We start from the raw sequence: 19,474 nt of genomic DNA, 5'->3' as shown, positions 1-19,474 counted from the left end.
TCATACTATCTGATTGAAAATCGTATTACCTAGGTTGGGGATGTGACTCAGTGGCTAAGAGTGGAGCTTGCTGCACAGTCACAGGATACCTACCACATACATAAGAAGCTGGTCTCATGCACCTGTAGCCCCCACTGTGGTGTGGTCAGGGGTGGCAGAGTGGACAGAGACAGGAAGATGCCCAGAACTTAATTACTATCACACTCATTTTACTCCCCCACCCCCCATGATTTGGGAATCCAGATTTCTCAGTTAATCCAGAAGATAGAAGGTGTGTAATTACTTTATAACCAAACGATCCTCTATTGACAGTGTCGTCATTTGTACTCCTGTCACTTGCTGGTTTCAGGGAGATGACACGCAGAGATGGTCGCAGAGCTTTTGCGGGTAGACTTTTAAGTATTAGTATTAGCAAATGTAGATTTGAACATGTTTGGGGTTATTTTTGTTTTTTTTGACACAGGCTGACTTAGAACTCTTGGATTCTGAGTCTTGGCTTCTTCCTTCCAGTAACAGGATTATAGAGATGGAGCATTACATCCAGTTTAGAGTAACAGAGAATATCAGAAAACTTAGTGTTTTATTACAAGTAAACGTTTATTTTAATTTTGGTAACATAAGCAAAGATAATGTGATTTAAGTTGTTTCCTAGTAAAACCATTTTAGAAGGCTCATATGTTGTGAACAGGTGGTTTATATGCAAACAACTAAATGGTTTTAATTGTTTTCTATTTAATATTTATTTCATTTGTGTATTTGTGTGCTAAGTGTGCCCACATGTTTGTGTAGCCATGTGCATGCAGAAGCCTGTGGAGGTTAGGTGTCAGATCCCCTGAAACTAGAGTTTCAGACAGTTGTGAGCCACTATGTGAGTGGATGCTAGGAACTAAAGCCCAGTCCTCGGCAGAAGCAGTAAGTGCTCTCAGATACTGAGCCATCTCCTAAAAAACAAAACAAAACCAAGCACTTGTTTTTGAGGTTATAATTACATCTCCCTACTCCTTCCTCCACAACCTCCCCAATACGTCTGCCTGCTCTCCTTCAAATTCATAGCTTCTTTTTTACTAATTTGCTGTGCATGCACATGTATATAGATAAATAGTCCTAAATACAGTCTCTTCATAATGTTACTTGCAAGTTTGTTTGCAGAGCTAATTCAGTCATCTCTTGAGCTCTCTTTAAGTAGCAATTTTTAAGGAACAGTAATACCGGAGCATTTTAGATGACCTTTAAAAATGTGTGTGTGTGTGTGTGTCTGTCTGTCTGTCTGTCTGTCTATCTTAGTTAGGTTTCTATTCCTGTGATAAAGACCATGACCTAAAACATGTTGGGAGTCGATTTTTACCTTTGCTAGCAGATATTAATTAAAAATAGCTTTCTGACTAGGGATGGGACCCTGTGTCTGCTTCCAACTCTCATTGCTGTCACCTGGCTGGCTTGAATCTGTGCAGGTGTTACGTTTGTTGCTACAGTCCCTGTCACCTCATATGTACATTAGTCCTGCTGTATCTAAAAGATGCTGTTTTCCTCAGCACCTCTGTTTCTTTCAGTGTTTCTGCCTCTTCTTTCTCATAGATCCCTGAGCCTTAAGGAAAGAAGTTTGGTGAAGACATACCACTTAGGATTTAGTGCATCAAAGTCTCTCACCCGTTGTACATTGTCCAGTTATAGGTCTATTCATTTCCATCTACTGTTGAAAGAAGTTTCTCGGGTGTGATTTGGGCAAGGCCCTAATTTATAAATATTTATGTTACTGGGAGTCATTTTATTGCCATATATATATCTTTAGCAGAATAATAGAAGTAGGTTTTCTCCTATAAATGTAACTGCTTATAAAGCTGGGGTTACCCGTATATATGTACAGAGGTTTGACAAGTACTAACATGGATATAATGGTCAAATCCTTAAAAACATCTACTTTGAGTCAGACGTCTATATTATACCTATACTAATAATGCTCTGGATTAAATTTATTTCAGAATCTTGACAAAACTGCTGGAGGTATCAGATGATCCACAAGTCTTAGCTGTTGCTGCTCATGATGTTGGAGAATACGTCCGGCATTATCCCCGGGGCAAACGGTAAAAGACAAAGACAAACCTATGTTTCATTTTGGCTTCTTATAACAATCCAAAGTAATGTTCTTTTCTAAATCAAAGTAATTCAGTAGAGAAGCTAATGAAAGAAAATGAACTCAGTTAAAATTAGTACTATAAAAATATAAATGCACTGGCATCAGTACTTTTGTGCAACGAATTGTTAGAAGGTTCTCATTAAAAGTTTTCTTTGTTGGCAAACTTTAGTTCCATAGTCATTTTGTGCACAGTGTTTTCATCTACTACTCATAGTTATGGACATGAAAGAGATCATTCCTGACTGCAGTTAAAAACTGTAGAGTTAAATACAGTCTGTAAGGAAAAGTTATAGTAGATGCATAGTAATGTAGTCATGCATTTCAAAATATTGAGGTGTGGCTATTATAATTAAATGTATTTAGATACACTGGCAACAGAACAATGATATATTTATTTGGCAAAGTAGAATTTGAAGGCTTTCAGAACCTTACTAGGCACACAGTTGACTAGCATGTTCCCAACAGAAGCAGAAACGAGGAATGTCCCTTGATGTAGAATGTCAGCAGAAAGTTGTCTAGCTTTCTGTTTTTATTCAGCAGCACAAGCAATTGCCTTTTGTCAAATGCAGTCCACCCCCCTTTTTGTTGTTCTCATTCCTTTCTTCACAAAGTATCTTCTGTGATGTGGGATAATCCCTCATGCTATATCCATTTCACTGTAGTCTTAGAAAATTGCTTTGGTTTCTCACATTGATGATGATATTTGGATGATAGGCTTAGCTTATTAAAGTAATCATAGCTGCTGAGATATGTCATCATAAGATGGCAGGATTCATTTAAGAGTCACTACCAAAAAATTGTTGTCTCATTTATCAGATACCTATAAAAAACAAGCAGTGACATTTTCTTCTGGTTCAGTGAAAAGAATCCCAGCAAAAACCTTGCATTTTTGAGGGATCAAATTCAGAAGAAATAAAAGGAAGCAGAGAGGGGGAGTCAGTCTGATTGGAAAGGCCCAGTTTCATACCTCCAACCCTTTCACAGCGTTCACTGCTTCTAACAGGTGCCTACGTGGATTGCTGTTTATTCCTGATTTATATGTTTATTTGTCTATTTTATTTTCATGTTTTCTTTTTATTGAAAGTAGATTTTTTTCTCATGTAGTATGTTGTGATTACAATTCCTCTCACTCTCTTCTTCCCAGTTGTTCTTCACCTCCCTTCCCATCCACAGCCACTCTGTTTCTCCATCAGAAGAGCACAGGCTGCTGAGGGATAAAAATAAATACAGACTAACACATTGTAACTGGGCAGAACAAGCAAAAAGAAAAAGAAAAGAACCCAAGAGAATGTACAGAAACAGAGATCCACTCATTGGCACACTTAGGAATCCTGTAAAAAGCTAAGCTGGAAGCCATAGAATACACAAACGACCTGGTGCAGGACCCCACAGGCCATTTGCATGGTGCCTTAGTCTCTGTGAGTTTATATGAGCTATGATTGTGTTGATTTAGAGGACCATGTTTTCTTGGTGTTCTTGGTATTTTACATGTTATTTTCATAGTTGCTTTTGTGGTTAGAAGGTACACTTTTGAATGAGTGGCCTGAATTCAGATGGTAAACATAACAGGTAGTTATCAATCCCAAATTACAAATTTAGTAATTGTCAGTGGGCTGTGGGGTTTAGTGATAGAGCATGTGTGTAACAAGGTTTTCATCTCTAGCATCCACTCCCTACAAAATGTCCTCAAAAAATTAAAATAGTAGATTGGTAATATTTGTACTTGTGACAGTTTCAATACTAGGAACCCCTTTGTCCACATAGCATTAATTGCTGGACATAACAAGTCCTCTGCTCATGTCTTGCAAAGTTAGTATTTTCTATTCAATACAATAGTGTGCCAGCAATTCGAATACCCTTTCAAGCTATTTACAGTGGGCTAGTGTAGCTGCAAAACCTGGAATGCCATAATGGGCTTTATAGATTTTTCTTCAAACAATTCAGTAGTGTCAAAACTCATCTTCCTAGAGTTGAAGAAACCACTTTAAAAAGTTTATGTTCTGCACCCACACTGTAGGTGGTCAAGATGGCAGTGACTCCCTTTCCCAAATCCATAAACTTAGACACACTCCCATGGCCCGAGCTCATCAAGGTAGATGTTCCTGCTCAAGTCTTCCATAGGGATGGGTAGGGAAGGCTTGAGGGTCAGGTCTGGGCATGGACAGACTAGAACAACACTTGCATCATGGCTGCCTGAATTACCAGCTTAATCTTGACAGCTTTTAAAGATGCTTCTCCAGCTTCTAAACTGCTCCTGTCCTTCTCTCAGTTCTTTGGCTGCTCAAGTTTCTGTAAGTTGTGAGTAGAAAACTAGTTATTTAAGTTTTATATAACTAGTGTTATATATATTATATATTATATAATATATAATCACATAATAATATATATCAATTAAATATATATAAAACACTAGTTAGATAGCTATGTAAGATTATTTATAAAAATCTGATAAATCACTATATATTGTCTTAAAACTAAAACACTAATGTTCAAGTCTTTGTTATATTTCATTATTATGTAACAGTGATTACCTGGTTCTGTTTTTTCTTAAAATTAGACTGTAAACTCCTGAATGATTATCTGATAAGAAAAAACTCAGCAGGGCATAATCAGTCTGGAGAGAGTTATCCAGAGAACTCATACCTGCTCTCTTAAGATATAATTTTTTATATTAGTACATAGGTCTTCAGGATGCAAAGCCTAGCATAGCACATGCAAATATATTATTTGTATAATGGCACACACTTTTTTTATAGCAAACCTAAAAGCTTTAGTTCTGGCCATTACAGATACTAATTATAGGAAGTGTGATGAGAAACAGGACCTTCAGCACCACAGTCAAAGACAGCAACTTGTCCTTTGGAAGCTGGCACATCATAGTTCAACCTTTGTCACTTTGTTTTACATTTAGAATAAACACTATGAAAGCTTGCTGTTTGTATTATGTCAAACATTACAATTATTATGTTAAATTGTACATACATTAAATTACCCTTTATGCTTTTTATCAAACATTAGTGAAAATTAGTGAAATATGGGTACTCGAGTGTTGGTTTCGTTCTGAGCTCTGAGCCTTGCTTCATGGAGCGCTTCACACTAACCTATATGAAGTGCTTTCTTCTACGTTGGCAGTCAGCACAGTGTATTATCCTTGTTATGCTCATAACTATACATGGAATATGACAGCCTTCTGAAGTATATTGCTGAGTTTTATTTTCATGGATCCCAAGCTAGTGAATCTGCTTACTTGCTAAAATTAAATCAGTTTAAAGCTCATGTAAATATGTCACTTCTGCAGTCATTCATGAACACGTGTAGAGCCATGGAAAACATTGCTCCCAGATGGACCCGTCCCAGCTGAGGTAGAACAAGGCTGAGCTCTGCTTTCTTGTGTTCCCTCTTTTATCACAAACAAGTGCTGTTAACATGCTCTGTCTCTTGCCACACTTGAATCTTCTGTCTGCTTTTTTGTTTTTGAATTTTGCTGTTTAAAGTCACTCATGAGTATGGTGCTGAAGTACTGTGTAGTTTCCAAGTTCAAGAGGGTTTGCATGTATGAGGTACACTGCTTTAAGGACAGAGGAATAGTACTTCCCATTGGTTATGGGGTAGGAGGCCCTTTTCTCTGAGGCTGACAAGGAGCTCAAAGAATGTGATAAAGCTGTGTTATGGGTTTTTGCTAAAGAGCAGAGTCATTGAACTTTAAATGGGGAAAATGATATTCAAGGTTTTGCAAAGACTGCTTTGATGAGAGGGTGGAGAGTGGATTGAGCAGGAACAACCCCTACTATTATTAGCCAAGCAACAGGGCTTGCCACACTAAAGAACATGGGCTGTGTATCTTTGGATCATCACCAGTGACGCTGTAATGGATTTATACATGCTCTTTGTATTTGGCAATTACTGTAAATTATCTACTTAATGTGATACATCTGACTGATGGCTGAGCTGAACCAAGCTGACACAACTGATAACATTTCAAGTTGCAGTGGCTGACATACTGTTTGTGCTGTGCTTTCACCTGTCCATTCAGAGCTGGAGGCGGAGAGAGAACATGGTGGGAATGACACATCTCCTGAAACCTTAATCCTGCCCCTAGAGAAACATTTTCTAATCTTTCCCAAATCGTCTCATCAGCTGTGGATTCATGAACTTGTGTAGTCTATTCTCACTTAACCACCACAGTCTGCAGTTCATTGAGAGTGATGTAAGATGTAACGCTAGCTTACTCCAGTTAGTTGTAACTTTTGTTTTAGAAATCCTTTGGGCATTTGGTACTTGAACTTTTCACTTGTAACCAACATCAATGTGAAGGAAATAACATCTTCACCAAGTCTTATGTGTTCTGCAGGGTCATTGAGCAGCTCGGTGGGAAGCAGCTGGTGATGAACCACATGCACCATGAAGACCAGCAGGTCCGCTACAATGCTCTTCTGGCTGTGCAGAAGCTCATGGTGCACAACTGGTATGTCTTGGTGTCTGTCTCACCTGCTCATTGCTTGTGAACGCTGACATGCTTATTTTATGAGCTCTTATGGAAATAAGTACTTCAGTGACTTATTGGTGATTCTAACAATATACATTGTTAATATAGAGCAAAGACTTAATTTTAAAGAGATGAGCTGCATTAATAGTCTTAGGAAAGGTATAGACTTCCGGTATCAAAACTTATTTCAGCTGTAATTGAAAAGGCCCCTGTGACAAAACTCTAGGTCTGCAGGGTGTTTAAAGTTATGGTACCAGTTCACAGGAAAACACTGGAAGCTTGTTAATTGACTCAAATTCCATGGTCATGCTTCATTAGTTACAATGTTTTGTTTTTGATGTAGCCAGAGTCATACTTTTTTCCTATTCTTTTACTTTTTAAAATTCAAATTATTGATCTTTTTGTATTCCTTTTAAAGACTAAACATAGTGGTAAGGCCTTGGTGCACTGTATAGAACAAGTAATGATTCCCCTTTGGAACAGCAAGTTTCAGCTGTGGGTTGGTTGTTCAGCATTTGGAACTGATCACATGGTTGTACTATACTGAAAAGTGTTATGGCTTGAGGCTATTTTTGTTAACGTACAAGGAATAAATATATAACATTTATAACTGACAGAAATGTCATCAGTATTTTCAAAGGAAAAAAATTAATGGTACTTTAGAATGGGTCAGTCAAATACAGTACAGGATAATGTCTAGTTGTGCTGCTGTTACCTTGTGTGTAAAATGTTACAGTTCGGCCAGTAAGCATTTTTCCCATAAACACTGACATTATACAGCCACACAACAGTGTCTTTGAGTGTTTACATAGTTTCTGTTCAGTGCTGGGCTGAAGATAGAATAGAAGTGGTTGCAAGTTTATAGAGGTAAATCAGGCTTCTCTGAATAGGCCGCACCAGATCCGTTGAGGTGACAGTGGTAAGGAGCCAGCTCTGCAGCCCGATTATTGGGGTAATTAGTAACTTAGATGTAAGGAGTGAGAGCGGCAGTGCTTGTTTAAGGGAGTGCATGGAGGAAAGTTTCAGTGCCTGGATGGACCGAGATGTCACAAGGAGATACTGGTGCTGGAAATACTCTCCAGGGCACGGACAGCTCCTGCAGTGGGAAACTGGTACTCTACGTGTCTATTAAGGAAACATTTTGTTGAGGAAATGACGGAAGGTACAGAGGAAGCACCAGTGAGGAGGCTGTTTAGAGGAGGCCGTTGTATACTGTGTGCTGTGGTTTGAGTAGATGAATTTAAACAATTGAAAAGATTTTTGTTGTTGTTTAAAGATGTAATCATTTTTACTTTATGTGTATGAGTGTGTTGTCAGAGTAAATATGTGCCTGCAGAGGCCAGAACAGGGTGTTCGAGGGAACTGGAGCTTCAGAAGGTTGTGGGTCTTGGGAACGTAGCCTGGGTTCTCTGGAAGAGGAGCCATTGCTCTTTCACTGGGGAGCCATTTCTCCTGTTTGTTTGTTTGTTTGGTTTGTTTGTTTTTCTTTGGTTTTGATTTTTTTTTGTTTTTTTTGTTTTTTTTTTGTTTTTATGAGACAAGGCTTCATTAAGTATCCTTGGCTGGCCTGGAACTCATTTTGTAAATCTGACTGACTTTGAATTTACAGAGATCTACCTGCCTTTGATTTACAAGTGCTGGGATTAAAAACATGTGCTACCACACTTGAGTTCATTGAAAGTTTCTTTAATTGGAGAACAGCAAGATTGAGTTATTTTGTACCTTCTTTATACATAGATTTTTATAGAAAGATTAGAATTCAGTTGTGACTTTTACATTTTGATGCAGCTGCTTTTTTTTGTTTGTTTGTTTGTTTTTTTTTTTTTTTTTTTTTTTTACATTTTCATGGGTGCTTGTACCAGAGAATAAAAATTACTCACATAATGGCAATTTATTTCTATGTCAGATTAATGTAGACTAGAGTGTCATATGTGACATCAGCCTTCTGCAAAGTCTCTCCAGTGGAAGGGCAGTCTGGATACAGATCTTGGTCTGGTGTCATTTTCAACATGGTTACAACTGCTGGTACAGTCTGCCTTTCTGTTTGCCTAGGATCGCACAGTGGGGTTTTGCTTTGGTTCACTTGGTTGGTTTTTTGAGACAGGATTTCACTCTGTAATCTAGGGTAGTCTGGAATTTAAAATAGGCTCTGATGTTTCTAGATTATCTTTCAGTCTTTTCTCAAGCAGAATAAATTCTGAGTGTTTTCCTTTTTAGATTTTTTTATATATGTAGGACAATTAATATCACAAAAATTCACCACTCCAAGGGCCTTGTTCTCCTAAGATTATGTATACCATAAAGACAGTGATTACAATGGTTATGTGTGAATTGAAGAAGAAAAAGTTCTTAGATATTTGAATACTAATAATCATGTTACCAAAGGACATAGGATAGTTTTAAAAATACATTTTTGTTTTTTCTTTGAAAGTTTTATATATGTGTGTGTATTGTCATCATATTCATCCTTGCATTCATCTTCCTTCTTCTTCTGGGACCTTTCTCCTTCCCAAAACATCCATGTGACTTGTATTAAACATACTGAAACACTTCTAGTTTTAACATTTTTTTAAAAGAATTAATTTAGAAACTATGGTCTCTGTTTTAGGTACCTAGAGAAAGTTATCTTTATGCCATATTCAGTGGTGGACTCTCTGAAATGTCTTTGCTATCATATATATATATATATATAATGACTTAAAAAATAGACCTATATTTAAGATAAACATAGGACTAGAGAGATGACCCACCACTTGCTTGCCACATAAACATAAGGACCTAAGTTTAGATTCCCAGAACTCATGTGAAACCTGGGACTGGCCACCTGTAATTTCAGTGCTGAGGTGGTGGGTCCTGGGATTGGCCAGCCAGCCAAAGTGGTGACTTCCAGGTTCAATGAAAGATCTTGCTGTAAAAAACTGAGCTGGGGAAGTGGTTAAAGAGGACATTAACCTCTTGCCTCTACTTGTATGTGCACTTATGTGGTCGCACAACTACAGGTAAACACACACACATAGACAGTTTACTGCTCCAGGTGGCAGCATCAGCCTGGAGAGTGTGTCCTAAAAATGAGGCAGAATAGAGTCTCATGCAAGCCCAAGGCACATGTGACAAAAACAGGTTTTTCCATAGAGACATATGAATAACAAAAGCTAAAGTAAATTCACTCTTATCTTCTATATCTTGGAGTATCATGAAAACACAGTTCAAGAACAATTCTGTGTTTTGAATAAATTGAGGTTTCTGGTCTTGTTTCCTTGGAGTTTTCTCACAATCATTCAGAATTCTCACACAACTTCATTCTTGACTTTGTTCTGGCAATGGACCATTCTCTCTCTCATACACACACACACACACACACACACACACACACACACACACACACACACACACACAGAGTGAAGGAAAATAAATGAGGACTGGTGAGGTAACTCAGCAGTAGTGTTGAGCGTGCACAAGGTCCTGAGTTTGATTCTCAGCACTGCTATGGGAATAATGAAACCATTTGCAGGTAACCAGAGATTCTTTAGAGTTGTTTCTATCACAGTCAAATCTTGTAAAAATAAGCTGTGTTCTATAGTTTCTCCAACATTGTGTATGACAAATTACAATTCATTTAGTAGTGCCAGCATAACTTTACTATCATTTATTATTATTATTATTTTATTGCAAAATACCAGCTCCTATGGCAGAAGAAATAATTAAGGAGTATTGTGACAGATACAAGTCCTAAAAGATGAGAGCCTCTGCATTTTATACTTAAACACAAATTTGAATACATATGACTTCTTGCAGCTAAAGAGGATGATCTGACTTATATTTTGGTTTTGATTAAGATCAGCTTCTTAGCCAGTGGAGTTTAGATCTGTATTTTGAAGAATCTGTAAATCTTTGAAGAAAAGGCTTACCTAGTGGTAACTTAGCATAGTTCTTTAATGGACTTCGTTATGTTGTATATACATGCATGCTTAAATAATCTCCAGTTGAAGAATGTGCTAAAATTAGCTAAACAGCCAACTTAGAGTTGTTTTCCTATGCAGATGTTACACAGATACTACATCTTGAGTGGTTAAAAGACAGCATGAATAACAGAAACGAATTGGCTTTTTGCTACTATTTAAAATCTGAATTGGCCAAAAACTAGGTAAAAATGAGTCATCATAAGAAAGGTACTTTTTGTTGAAAGTATTTAATTGACTTTTAAAAATTATATTTTAAAGAAATTATACAGTGATATGCTTGCTTATTTAGTATCTCAAAAATCTCCCCATTTACTTAATTGAAATAGTTGAATATCTGCCCTTATTTGAAAAGATGAATTTAGTAAAATGATGTACATGCTACCATAAGGGCCAGAACTTTTTGTGAAAGATAGGTTTGTCTCACTCGGATCATATGAGCTTTGCTAGAGGCAGGGATGTAGCACAGGAGCAGAGCATGCATTGCATGTGAACAAAGTCCTGGGCTCCATACCCAGCACTGGAAAAAGAAATAAGCTTGCTGGGCAGCTGCCTGCATTTCCTGCCACTGGAAATCATACTAGTCTTATTCAGTTTCTTTACAGGCATAAATAGAGAAGGTGCCTATCAGAAATGCCAACTGTTGAATGAGGTCATTGCCTGACTCCTCACCTCTCACTTTGCTAATATCCCATGAATGACTTATAAGACAATATGTTAATGTTTAGTTTGTATGCCATCTTGTTCATTTGTTTCAGTTCCTTTCTCAGTTAAAGAACTGAGGGAGAAATGCACGTTTGTCTCTGGTTCTTTATTTTAGACATGGGCAGAAATGCTTGTTAGATAATGCAGCATATGCAGAGAAATAAGAGTTAAAACATAGAGGCACACCAGCCAGGGCCACAACTGCAGTGGTGGGTCAGTGTGTCCACAGGAGCATTGAAACAGTGCTGGAGGAGGCAGTGCTTTGTCCAAGTCCTGTGGGTCAGGGCATGAGATGGGAGCGGTGAGGGGAATAGAGGAATGATATTTGAGCCTTTGTACAGGAAAGTCACAGGAGTGTAACCAAGGCAAAATCCAGAGAATCAGAGGAGCTGAGCTCCCAAAGAGCCACATTTGACATCACATACATTGTCTTAGGTCAGAAAGATTAAATGTAATTACAGCCATCTGAACTGTCACTGTATTTTTAGGACATTTTTAATAAGTGAGAGATTTCTCTTTTTCATGTGATGAATTTGGTATGTCAAGTCTTGAGCTCTTAGAGTTCAGTGAGCTTTTGACAGAACCAGGATCCTTCACCTGCTGCTCTCAGATGCAAGGTGCAGCTTTCATGCTTCTGATTACAATGGCAAGGGAAGTATGAAAGAGAAGTTTTCTTATGAATTTTGTCTTCTTAGCTAGAAATAATTTCAGCTGCAGAAGAGATGCAGGAATAGTCTAATGAACTGAAACACCATTCATCTAGAATCACTAATTGTTGCCATTTGACTATATTTGGGTGTCCTCTTTCTGAACTGTTTGAGGGTAGCACACAGTATGCTCTGCCAACCCTAGTCATCTAAGCTGAAACGTTCAGATATTCTTTCTTACTGTGAGATGGTGACTTAACATGTCGATTATATTCAAGTTCTCTTGGTTACTGTATGCTGGCTGGTATATTTTATGTAGATCAGAATCTTACATTGCATTTTATTGTCATGTTAATTTCTTGGTTTGTTGGTTTCCTTCATTTCTTCTTGTTTTTCTTTGTGTTTTGAGACAGAATCTCTGGTATCTCAGAATGGCCTTGGGCTTAATTATATTTCAAGGATGGCTTTGAACTCCTGATCCTTCTGCCTCTGATACCCAGATGTTGGGATTATAGGAGTGTACTTTAGCTCTGGCATTGAAACTAGGACTTCATGTATCTAAGGCTAGTCCTTAATAACAGAACTGTATCCGTAGCCTAAGTTCTTAGGCTTTCTCTGCATTGAAGCAAATACTAGAGAGCTGCTTTGTTGAAGGCTCCCAGTGTGAATTCTTAAGTGTTTCTTTCCTACTAGATTCTGGTTAGGACCTTTTAGCATGACCCCCATTGGAAGGGTATGGAGTTCTTTCAGCTGTTTGAAGGAAGAAATTTCTGTCACTTTACCCTGTTGCTGGAGATGTTTACTTTAGTCATGTGTTAAAATGGTGGTATCTGTTAGATTTGTCCTCTTGTAACGAGGAAGTGACCTTTTAGAAGCTGCTTTAAGATTGACAGCAATGGGCTGTTGCTTATTTATTTTGGCATGCATTTTTTTATTTTTATCTGAGTGAATTTTTTTCTTTAAAGGTTGCAAAATATCCATTGGGATTTTAATTTTTACTTGTATAATGCCTTTTGAATCAGCAGTTTGTATTCAGCACACAGGACACTGAATTCTAGCCTGAAACAGTGTGATGGCTCAGTAAAGAATCTTATCTGGGAAGGAAGCAAGAATGGCCAGGCAGCTGACATTCATAGCCAAATCATAGCCAAAGGAGAATTTTATTTCCATTTCTATTTGCCCAGTAAACGGAGTATCCATCAGGTGTCTCCTCCCCCCACCCCATTCCTGGAGGGGATCTTTCAATTCAGAGGAAACTGCTTCATAATAGAAGGGAATATGGGAAGAGGTAAGAGTAGTATGGTGGAGAGCCTTTCTTGGCACTTTTATTCTGATAACTTTACACAAATATAAAGAGTGTCAGAAAAGTCTGCATTGCCTCTGCTTTTTTATATAACCCAGGACCATCTATCTGCCTATGGTGTACCACCCACAGTGGTCTGGGCTCCCACAGTCTTTGAAAACATTGTAAAACTTAAAATTTTAAATATTTAGTTTTTTTAACTGTGGGCTCCTGTAAAATAAATAGTTACATACTTACTCCAAGAAGGAAGAATTGGGGTATAGTCTCAGGATTGAAAACAAAGTCCAAAACTGTAAAAGCTCAGTATCAGATCTCTCTGACTCATGATCTTCTTGGGTTCCAAAAGACTTGCAGATCCACCTCACTGGCTGTGTCGTAAATGGCACACATAGTGTGTGTAATAGGCTTAGGTTGGCTCCACTCCAGTCCATAGCTGCTGCTGTTCTTGGTGATCATCCTACAGTGCTGGTATTTCCAACTAGGTCTTCACTGCAACTGGGCTGTACTTTTAGCCAGTATCCTCTTCTTTGCTCTCTTCAGAGACCCTCATTCTGCCATATGGTGCCAAGTCTCATCCTCTCTCCATGAAGTCTTTAGTCCTGGGGCTTCACTAATAGCTTCTCTTGGCTTTCTCATAGTGTCAACGCTTCGTCTGCTCTCCATGAGTGCTCTATATGTCTTCAAAACCACCTGGGAGACTCTTACAAATGACCAAATTTGGTTCCTAGTACAAAGATCACTGTCGGCCCCTTCTGGACCACAGTTTCTGTGTGTTGATCTTGGGAAACACTTCCCAGTTTTTACCTTATTAGCACTTGCCTACTCTTGATCACAGCTAAGCTTCAACACTAGCTAACCAGATCGATTAGTCCATTAAAGCTTGGTTGTGATTTTTTGTTAATCACAGCTGCATTTTCAGCCCTAGCTGACCTGAGCCACAATTTATTTTAAAATGTTGAACAGCTCCAGGACTATCAAACTTCCCCCAAAACTTCACAAGGTAGGCCTCCATTGTCTGCACTGCTCTCAGCAGTATAATCCCAAATTCTCTCAACAGCTCATTAAGCTCTAAACACTCAGTTCGTGTTTGTTTGTTTTTTTTGGGGGGGGGTCAAAGTTTTAACATCTTTTAACTATCCTCTCCACAAACAACATGGTCAGGTCTATCATAGTGGTTCCCCACTCTGATACCAATTCTTGTTTTAGTTAACTCTCAGGTCCTTTATACTCCATGACTGAAGGACATCAGGAAAGGAATCAGAAGGCAGGAACTAAACCAGAGGTCACAAGGAAGGCTGCTTACTGGCTTGTTCTTTGGGGCTTGCTTCTTCTTCTTCTTCTTTTTTTTTTAAGATGGCAAATATTTTTATTTTATAAATATACTGTAAGAAAGAACCTTTTCCCCAAGTACATGTTTTTGTCAATAGTTTGAAAAATGACTATAGTTTTAAAGGTGGGGATATTAGGTATAAAGAAACAATGGATTGGACTATTAATCTGAAGAGATGTCAATTAATCTCATTGCTTTTCCAAGGCAATAATAATCTTAATTAATAAGCTATAAAAATAGAAAACTGATTTGGTGACCTTGGGAAAGCAGATACATACATATTACTCATACACACAACAAATGATTTTAAAAGAGAAAGAAAGTGATTGGGATGGACATGGGGCCAATTATGATCCCAGGACCTGTGAGGTAAAGGCAGGGGGATGGCAAGTTTGATGGCAACCCAAGTGACAAGAGTGACAAATTCTTGACTGGAGGAAAAAAAGAAAAAGAAAGGAGAAAAAAGTAAAGAGCGTTTTGTTAAAGGTAGCACGTACACAATTTAAATGACTCTTAACACAGAATGAAAATCAGGCCTTCCATCTCAAAGTCCTTCCAGATACATCATTGAAGACTTATCACAATCAGTAACTAAAATGCCAGGAATACCATTCTTCATCCTTTTGATTTATTTTGAGAAAGAGTCTTATGTGTCTGGGCAGTGATACGTAGTGATGCATAGTTTGATATGCAGTGATACATCATATGTATCAAGTTCACTAAGTAGCTTACTGCTTTCTTAACACAACTGAGGACTACCTGCCCAGGGGAGGTACCACCCATAGTAGGCTGGGTCTTCCCATGTCAAGAAATTTCCCCTACAGATTTGTGCATAGGTCAGTCTTACCGAGGCATTTTCTCAATTGAGGTTCCTTTTCTGAGATAAATTTGCCTTGTGCCAAGTTGGCAAACCAACTAGGACAGTATTGCATAGGAAGACCAGTGAACTCTAAAGAAGTGTCAGGAAATTTGGAGTAAAACCAGTACCATGGCATTAGAGAAGAAAGAGAAAAAGTATATTTGAAGAAAGACTTGCCGAGGAGACAGGGAGGCCTGTGGAAGCACGAATGCTGCTAGACCAGGGCTCTTGGCAACCATGATTGCAGTATGTTTGAGATTGTATCAAAGTCAAGTCAAATCATTCATGGTGGGTATCTGTGATGGTTTGGATGTGATTAGAGATTAGACCTATTACCATTCCCTTGTGCAAGGTAGAGTGTTGGACATGGCTCAGGAGGCTTAGAAACCTCTATGAGATCTGCATATGTCCTAATCCTTCTCCAACTCCTAAACAACAAAAGCTCAGCAGTCACGAGAGGAAGCATCACTGGCTCTCAATCTTTCTTTTGAGAAAATGTTTCTCTATGTAGCATTGGTCAGCATTGAATTCACTATGTAGATTAGGCTTGCCTCAAACTCTGGGATACCTGTCTCTGCTTCCTAAGTGCTGGGGTTGAAGTCATGCATTACCATGCTCAAAGAGTTGATCTCTGTCAGACTCACAAGTCATGAACTGGGTGATTCTCAGCCATCTTATACGTTGGGAAAATATGAAAAAAAATTAGAATTAGAAATGGATTAGCTTTCCTGACAACAGATGGTCACAGGAAAGGAGCAAAGAGAAGGCTGTGTATGAACTTGTCAGATGTCAGAGCAATTTGCCTTTGCTGTACTTTAGTACTCTCTTAACTTCGTTATAAACTGGATGGGGTCTTCATGGGCACAGGGGGCAGGCGAGAACAAGCTTTTGTCACCCCTGGTTTCTGACAGCAGTTGGTGGCAACTGAAAATAGCTGTTAGCAGAAGCACATGACACTGAGTGCTGCAGGTTTGAATTGGGCTGTGGGAACCAAGGTGGTGTTAAACTCTTGTGCAGGCCAAGGAACTGGGAGTCCTTAGCCCCTGACAATGAATAGTGGGCCTTGACTTTGTTCTTGGGCCATGAGTCTGAAATCCTTGACCTTTAATGCACAGCAGCCTCTAAAACTCTTTTATTTCTTGTCCTTTAGCATCAGCTCTCAACCTTCTGTTGCCTTCTCTTACTTCTGCTTTCCTTAGTTGTTTCTGCCATTGTTAGACAACTGCCTGGTTATGTCACAGAATTTTCCAGCTACTCCTGCTGCTGTAGCACTCTTCGTTCATATCAGATCAGCTGCTAAGCTCAGAGAGAATATTAGTGAGCCTATTGTATTGTACCACCAGTGTAGCTCAGGTAGGTGTCACTCCCAAAGTGATCAAATAGCCACCTTATATAGCTAGAAAAGAGTGTTATGTATCAATCAGATAAGACCTTTGAGCAAATAAACAAAAGGCTCCTCACTTTTTATGCTGTTGTCCTTTGTGTGTACCAAATCCCAGTAGACCCCCACTGGGCTGTCCAGGCATGTGCTTCCCCTCTGACCTGGGTGGACCCGAGTACACGTGAGGGTGGCATTGACATTGGTGGCCATTCCTGTGACTACCTTTATTTACATTAGTAGTACATGACTACCTTCTGTTGGAAATAATAACCTCACTGTATACATGCGTCAGAGTATCTCTTCAGACCACAAGAATAATACATGTCCTAACACCCAAAGCCACTTTTAAGAACATTCAGCTGGGGACAAAAAAATGATAATGAATAAAGCACTATTTTGGTGACACCCAAAGATTGTTTTCTGGTGGTGCTCACCCAAGTAGTGTGCAGTGGAGCCTGGGAAGATGTCCCTGTCCTGGGTGTGCTGCTCCCTCGTCAGGCCCCGTGCTCACACGGTGTCTGCCCTAGCTAGTCCTTGCAGGAAGACACACCCTTCAGTCTCAGATGCTGCAGTAGGAGGGAGCTTGAGTAGAGCAGACTCAGCTCCTGATTCCAAACTAACACTTTCTCTTTTTTCCTGGAGGGAGTGACAGTTTAGGAATCTTTAAAAATAATTTCTTTTTCTTATTTGTTGATTGTAAAAAAAGGGAGGGGAATTCATGGGGTGGGGCCAGGAAGAGTAAAGAGCACATCCATCCCTTCTGTCTCAGTGGTTCCTATTTGTGATTTACGCTACAGTACACATTACAGCACGCAGATTGTAGATACACGCTTAATTTTTATCACATGTAACCTAAAACCAGTACTTGACTACATAGCTTTGAATTCAGTCTTCTGCCTCTGCCTACTGAGTGTTGTGACTATAGGGTTCTACCTCTATGACCAGTGGCCATTTATTTCCTGAAGAGGCCTGAGAGTTTGGAGACGATCACTTTCCTTCACTTCCCCCATATGTAATAAATGAGAAAGCTCCTTCACCTCTGGCAGTCGTGCATGCAATACTGTGCCTGAATTATAAGTTGGTTGCTGGACTCAGACTGCAGATGTAGTAAGGCCTTTGTGTAAACAGGGACGTCAGCTCCCCAGATGGCGTTGCATGAAGACCTACCATCTATGTGGGCCACGGCTGGTGTGCCTGTGGGAATAGGTACCATCCCTACAGCCTGGGAGCTTTTGAAAGCTGGAAATGTGTAGTTTCCAGGGGTCATTTTTGTTAATGAATTTTGAGTCTTGACAGTGACTCTCTGTATTGAAGTCCTGATTTGCCATGTAACCATGTTCTTGTTCTCTAGGGAATATCTTGGTAAACAGCTACAGTCAGAGCAGCCTCAGACTGCTGCTGCCCGGAGCTGAGCTGACCTCTTCAGCCTCTCTGCACTTCTGATGGACCACTGGAGTGAGAGCCTCAGTCCTTAAGGTCAACATAGTTTTTAATTTAATAGTTACTTCTTTTCTGTTGTATAGCTTTTCCCAATGGCAATTCCTGGGGGAATAAAAATATTTGCTTGTTGTATAAAAGTAGGTGCTGTCTGTATCTAGAGAAATATTACTGTTACTTACATTCTTTATGATTTTTGTATTTATTGTTCTCTGGAAATGAATATAATTAAAGAATTCTCACTCCAAACATGTTCCTTCATTTTGCTTATTCCTAATGTGGACTTTGAGTAAACATCATTTATTACACTATTTCAAATAAAAATTGGGAGAATTATTCCCAGGTGATGATGGGAAGTGAATGTTTTGCAGTGATCATTGTTTGTGTTCTCCCTCTGTTTCTCTCTCACACACACTCATATAGACACAAACGTGTGCACACACATACATCCTACACCTTTATGACAGTACATTACTTAATAACAGGTACGTCCTGAGAAATACATCTGTGTACAATTTAGTCACTTTGCAGACATTACAGAACCTGCTCCTGATTTGGCCTTTTGCTGCAGTGAAGAAAGCAAAATGAAAGGTGGATGAAGATACTGCTGGCAGAATATGGGAGACTACGTCACAGTAAACTTTTTCACAAGTAGAAATGCACTTTAATTTAGTAACAGTGGTAAGCATATGGACACCGTCGTTGGTTATTACACTGCCCAGTGTGGTGTACTGGACACAGTTCTGTGTTGTAGTTTTACCTGCGAAGAGTCAGCGCTTCACTCTCGTTATCAGCAGCACCACTCGTGAGCATCTCAGTATCAGGACATCTACAGCATTGCTATGTTTAGGGCATTTTACACCATTGTGATTTTTATGCATTATCATGGTATATGTTTTGTGTCATAAATGAATGACTATGAAATTAAAAAAATTAAACCTTGAATGGATTTTTTTACACTTTGTATATTTTATTTTAGACTTTAAAAAGATCTATTTTGTGATACTGAAGTTTAATAATATAAAGCAAAACCCATCACACTAAAACTAAAAGGAGGAAAAGAGCCCCACTTTTTCGTACACTCGGGACTCCCATCAAAACACGAAACTGGAAGCTGCAATACACTCGGAGGGCCTGAGCTGACAGTGCAGCCTGTGCTGTGCTGCTCTCTGAGTTCCTATGACCTGTGCCGTGCTGATTTGGAAACCCTTCTTCTGGTGTGCTACCATTACC

The 19,474-nt window shown here is 39.0% G+C and overlaps 1 protein-coding gene across 2 annotated transcripts in view; it reads left to right on the top strand.

The window, feature by feature from the left end:
* The window catches only part of ATP6V1H (ATPase H+ transporting V1 subunit H), a 64,980-nt gene extending 46,490 nt beyond the window's left edge, over positions 1-18,490 (top strand). For both annotated transcript variants that reach the window (XM_080938681.1, XM_080938680.1), the window contains 3 exons: positions 1,980-2,081; positions 6,486-6,599; positions 18,156-18,490. In XM_080938681.1, the coding sequence (XP_080794807.1) occupies positions 1,980-2,081; positions 6,486-6,599; positions 18,156-18,216 (277 nt within the window). In that variant the 3' untranslated portion in view covers positions 18,217-18,490. The remainder of the gene's footprint in view (positions 1-1,979; positions 2,082-6,485; positions 6,600-18,155) is intronic.
* Positions 18,491-19,474: the final 984 nt, after the last annotated feature.

This window comes from Micromys minutus (assembly GCF_963924665.1).
Source record: "Micromys minutus genome assembly, chromosome: 26".
NCBI classification, from domain to species: Eukaryota; Metazoa; Chordata; class Mammalia; order Rodentia; family Muridae; genus Micromys; species Micromys minutus.
The sequence above is the reverse complement of the archived record's forward strand: the minus strand, read 5'-3'. Positions and strand labels throughout refer to the sequence as shown.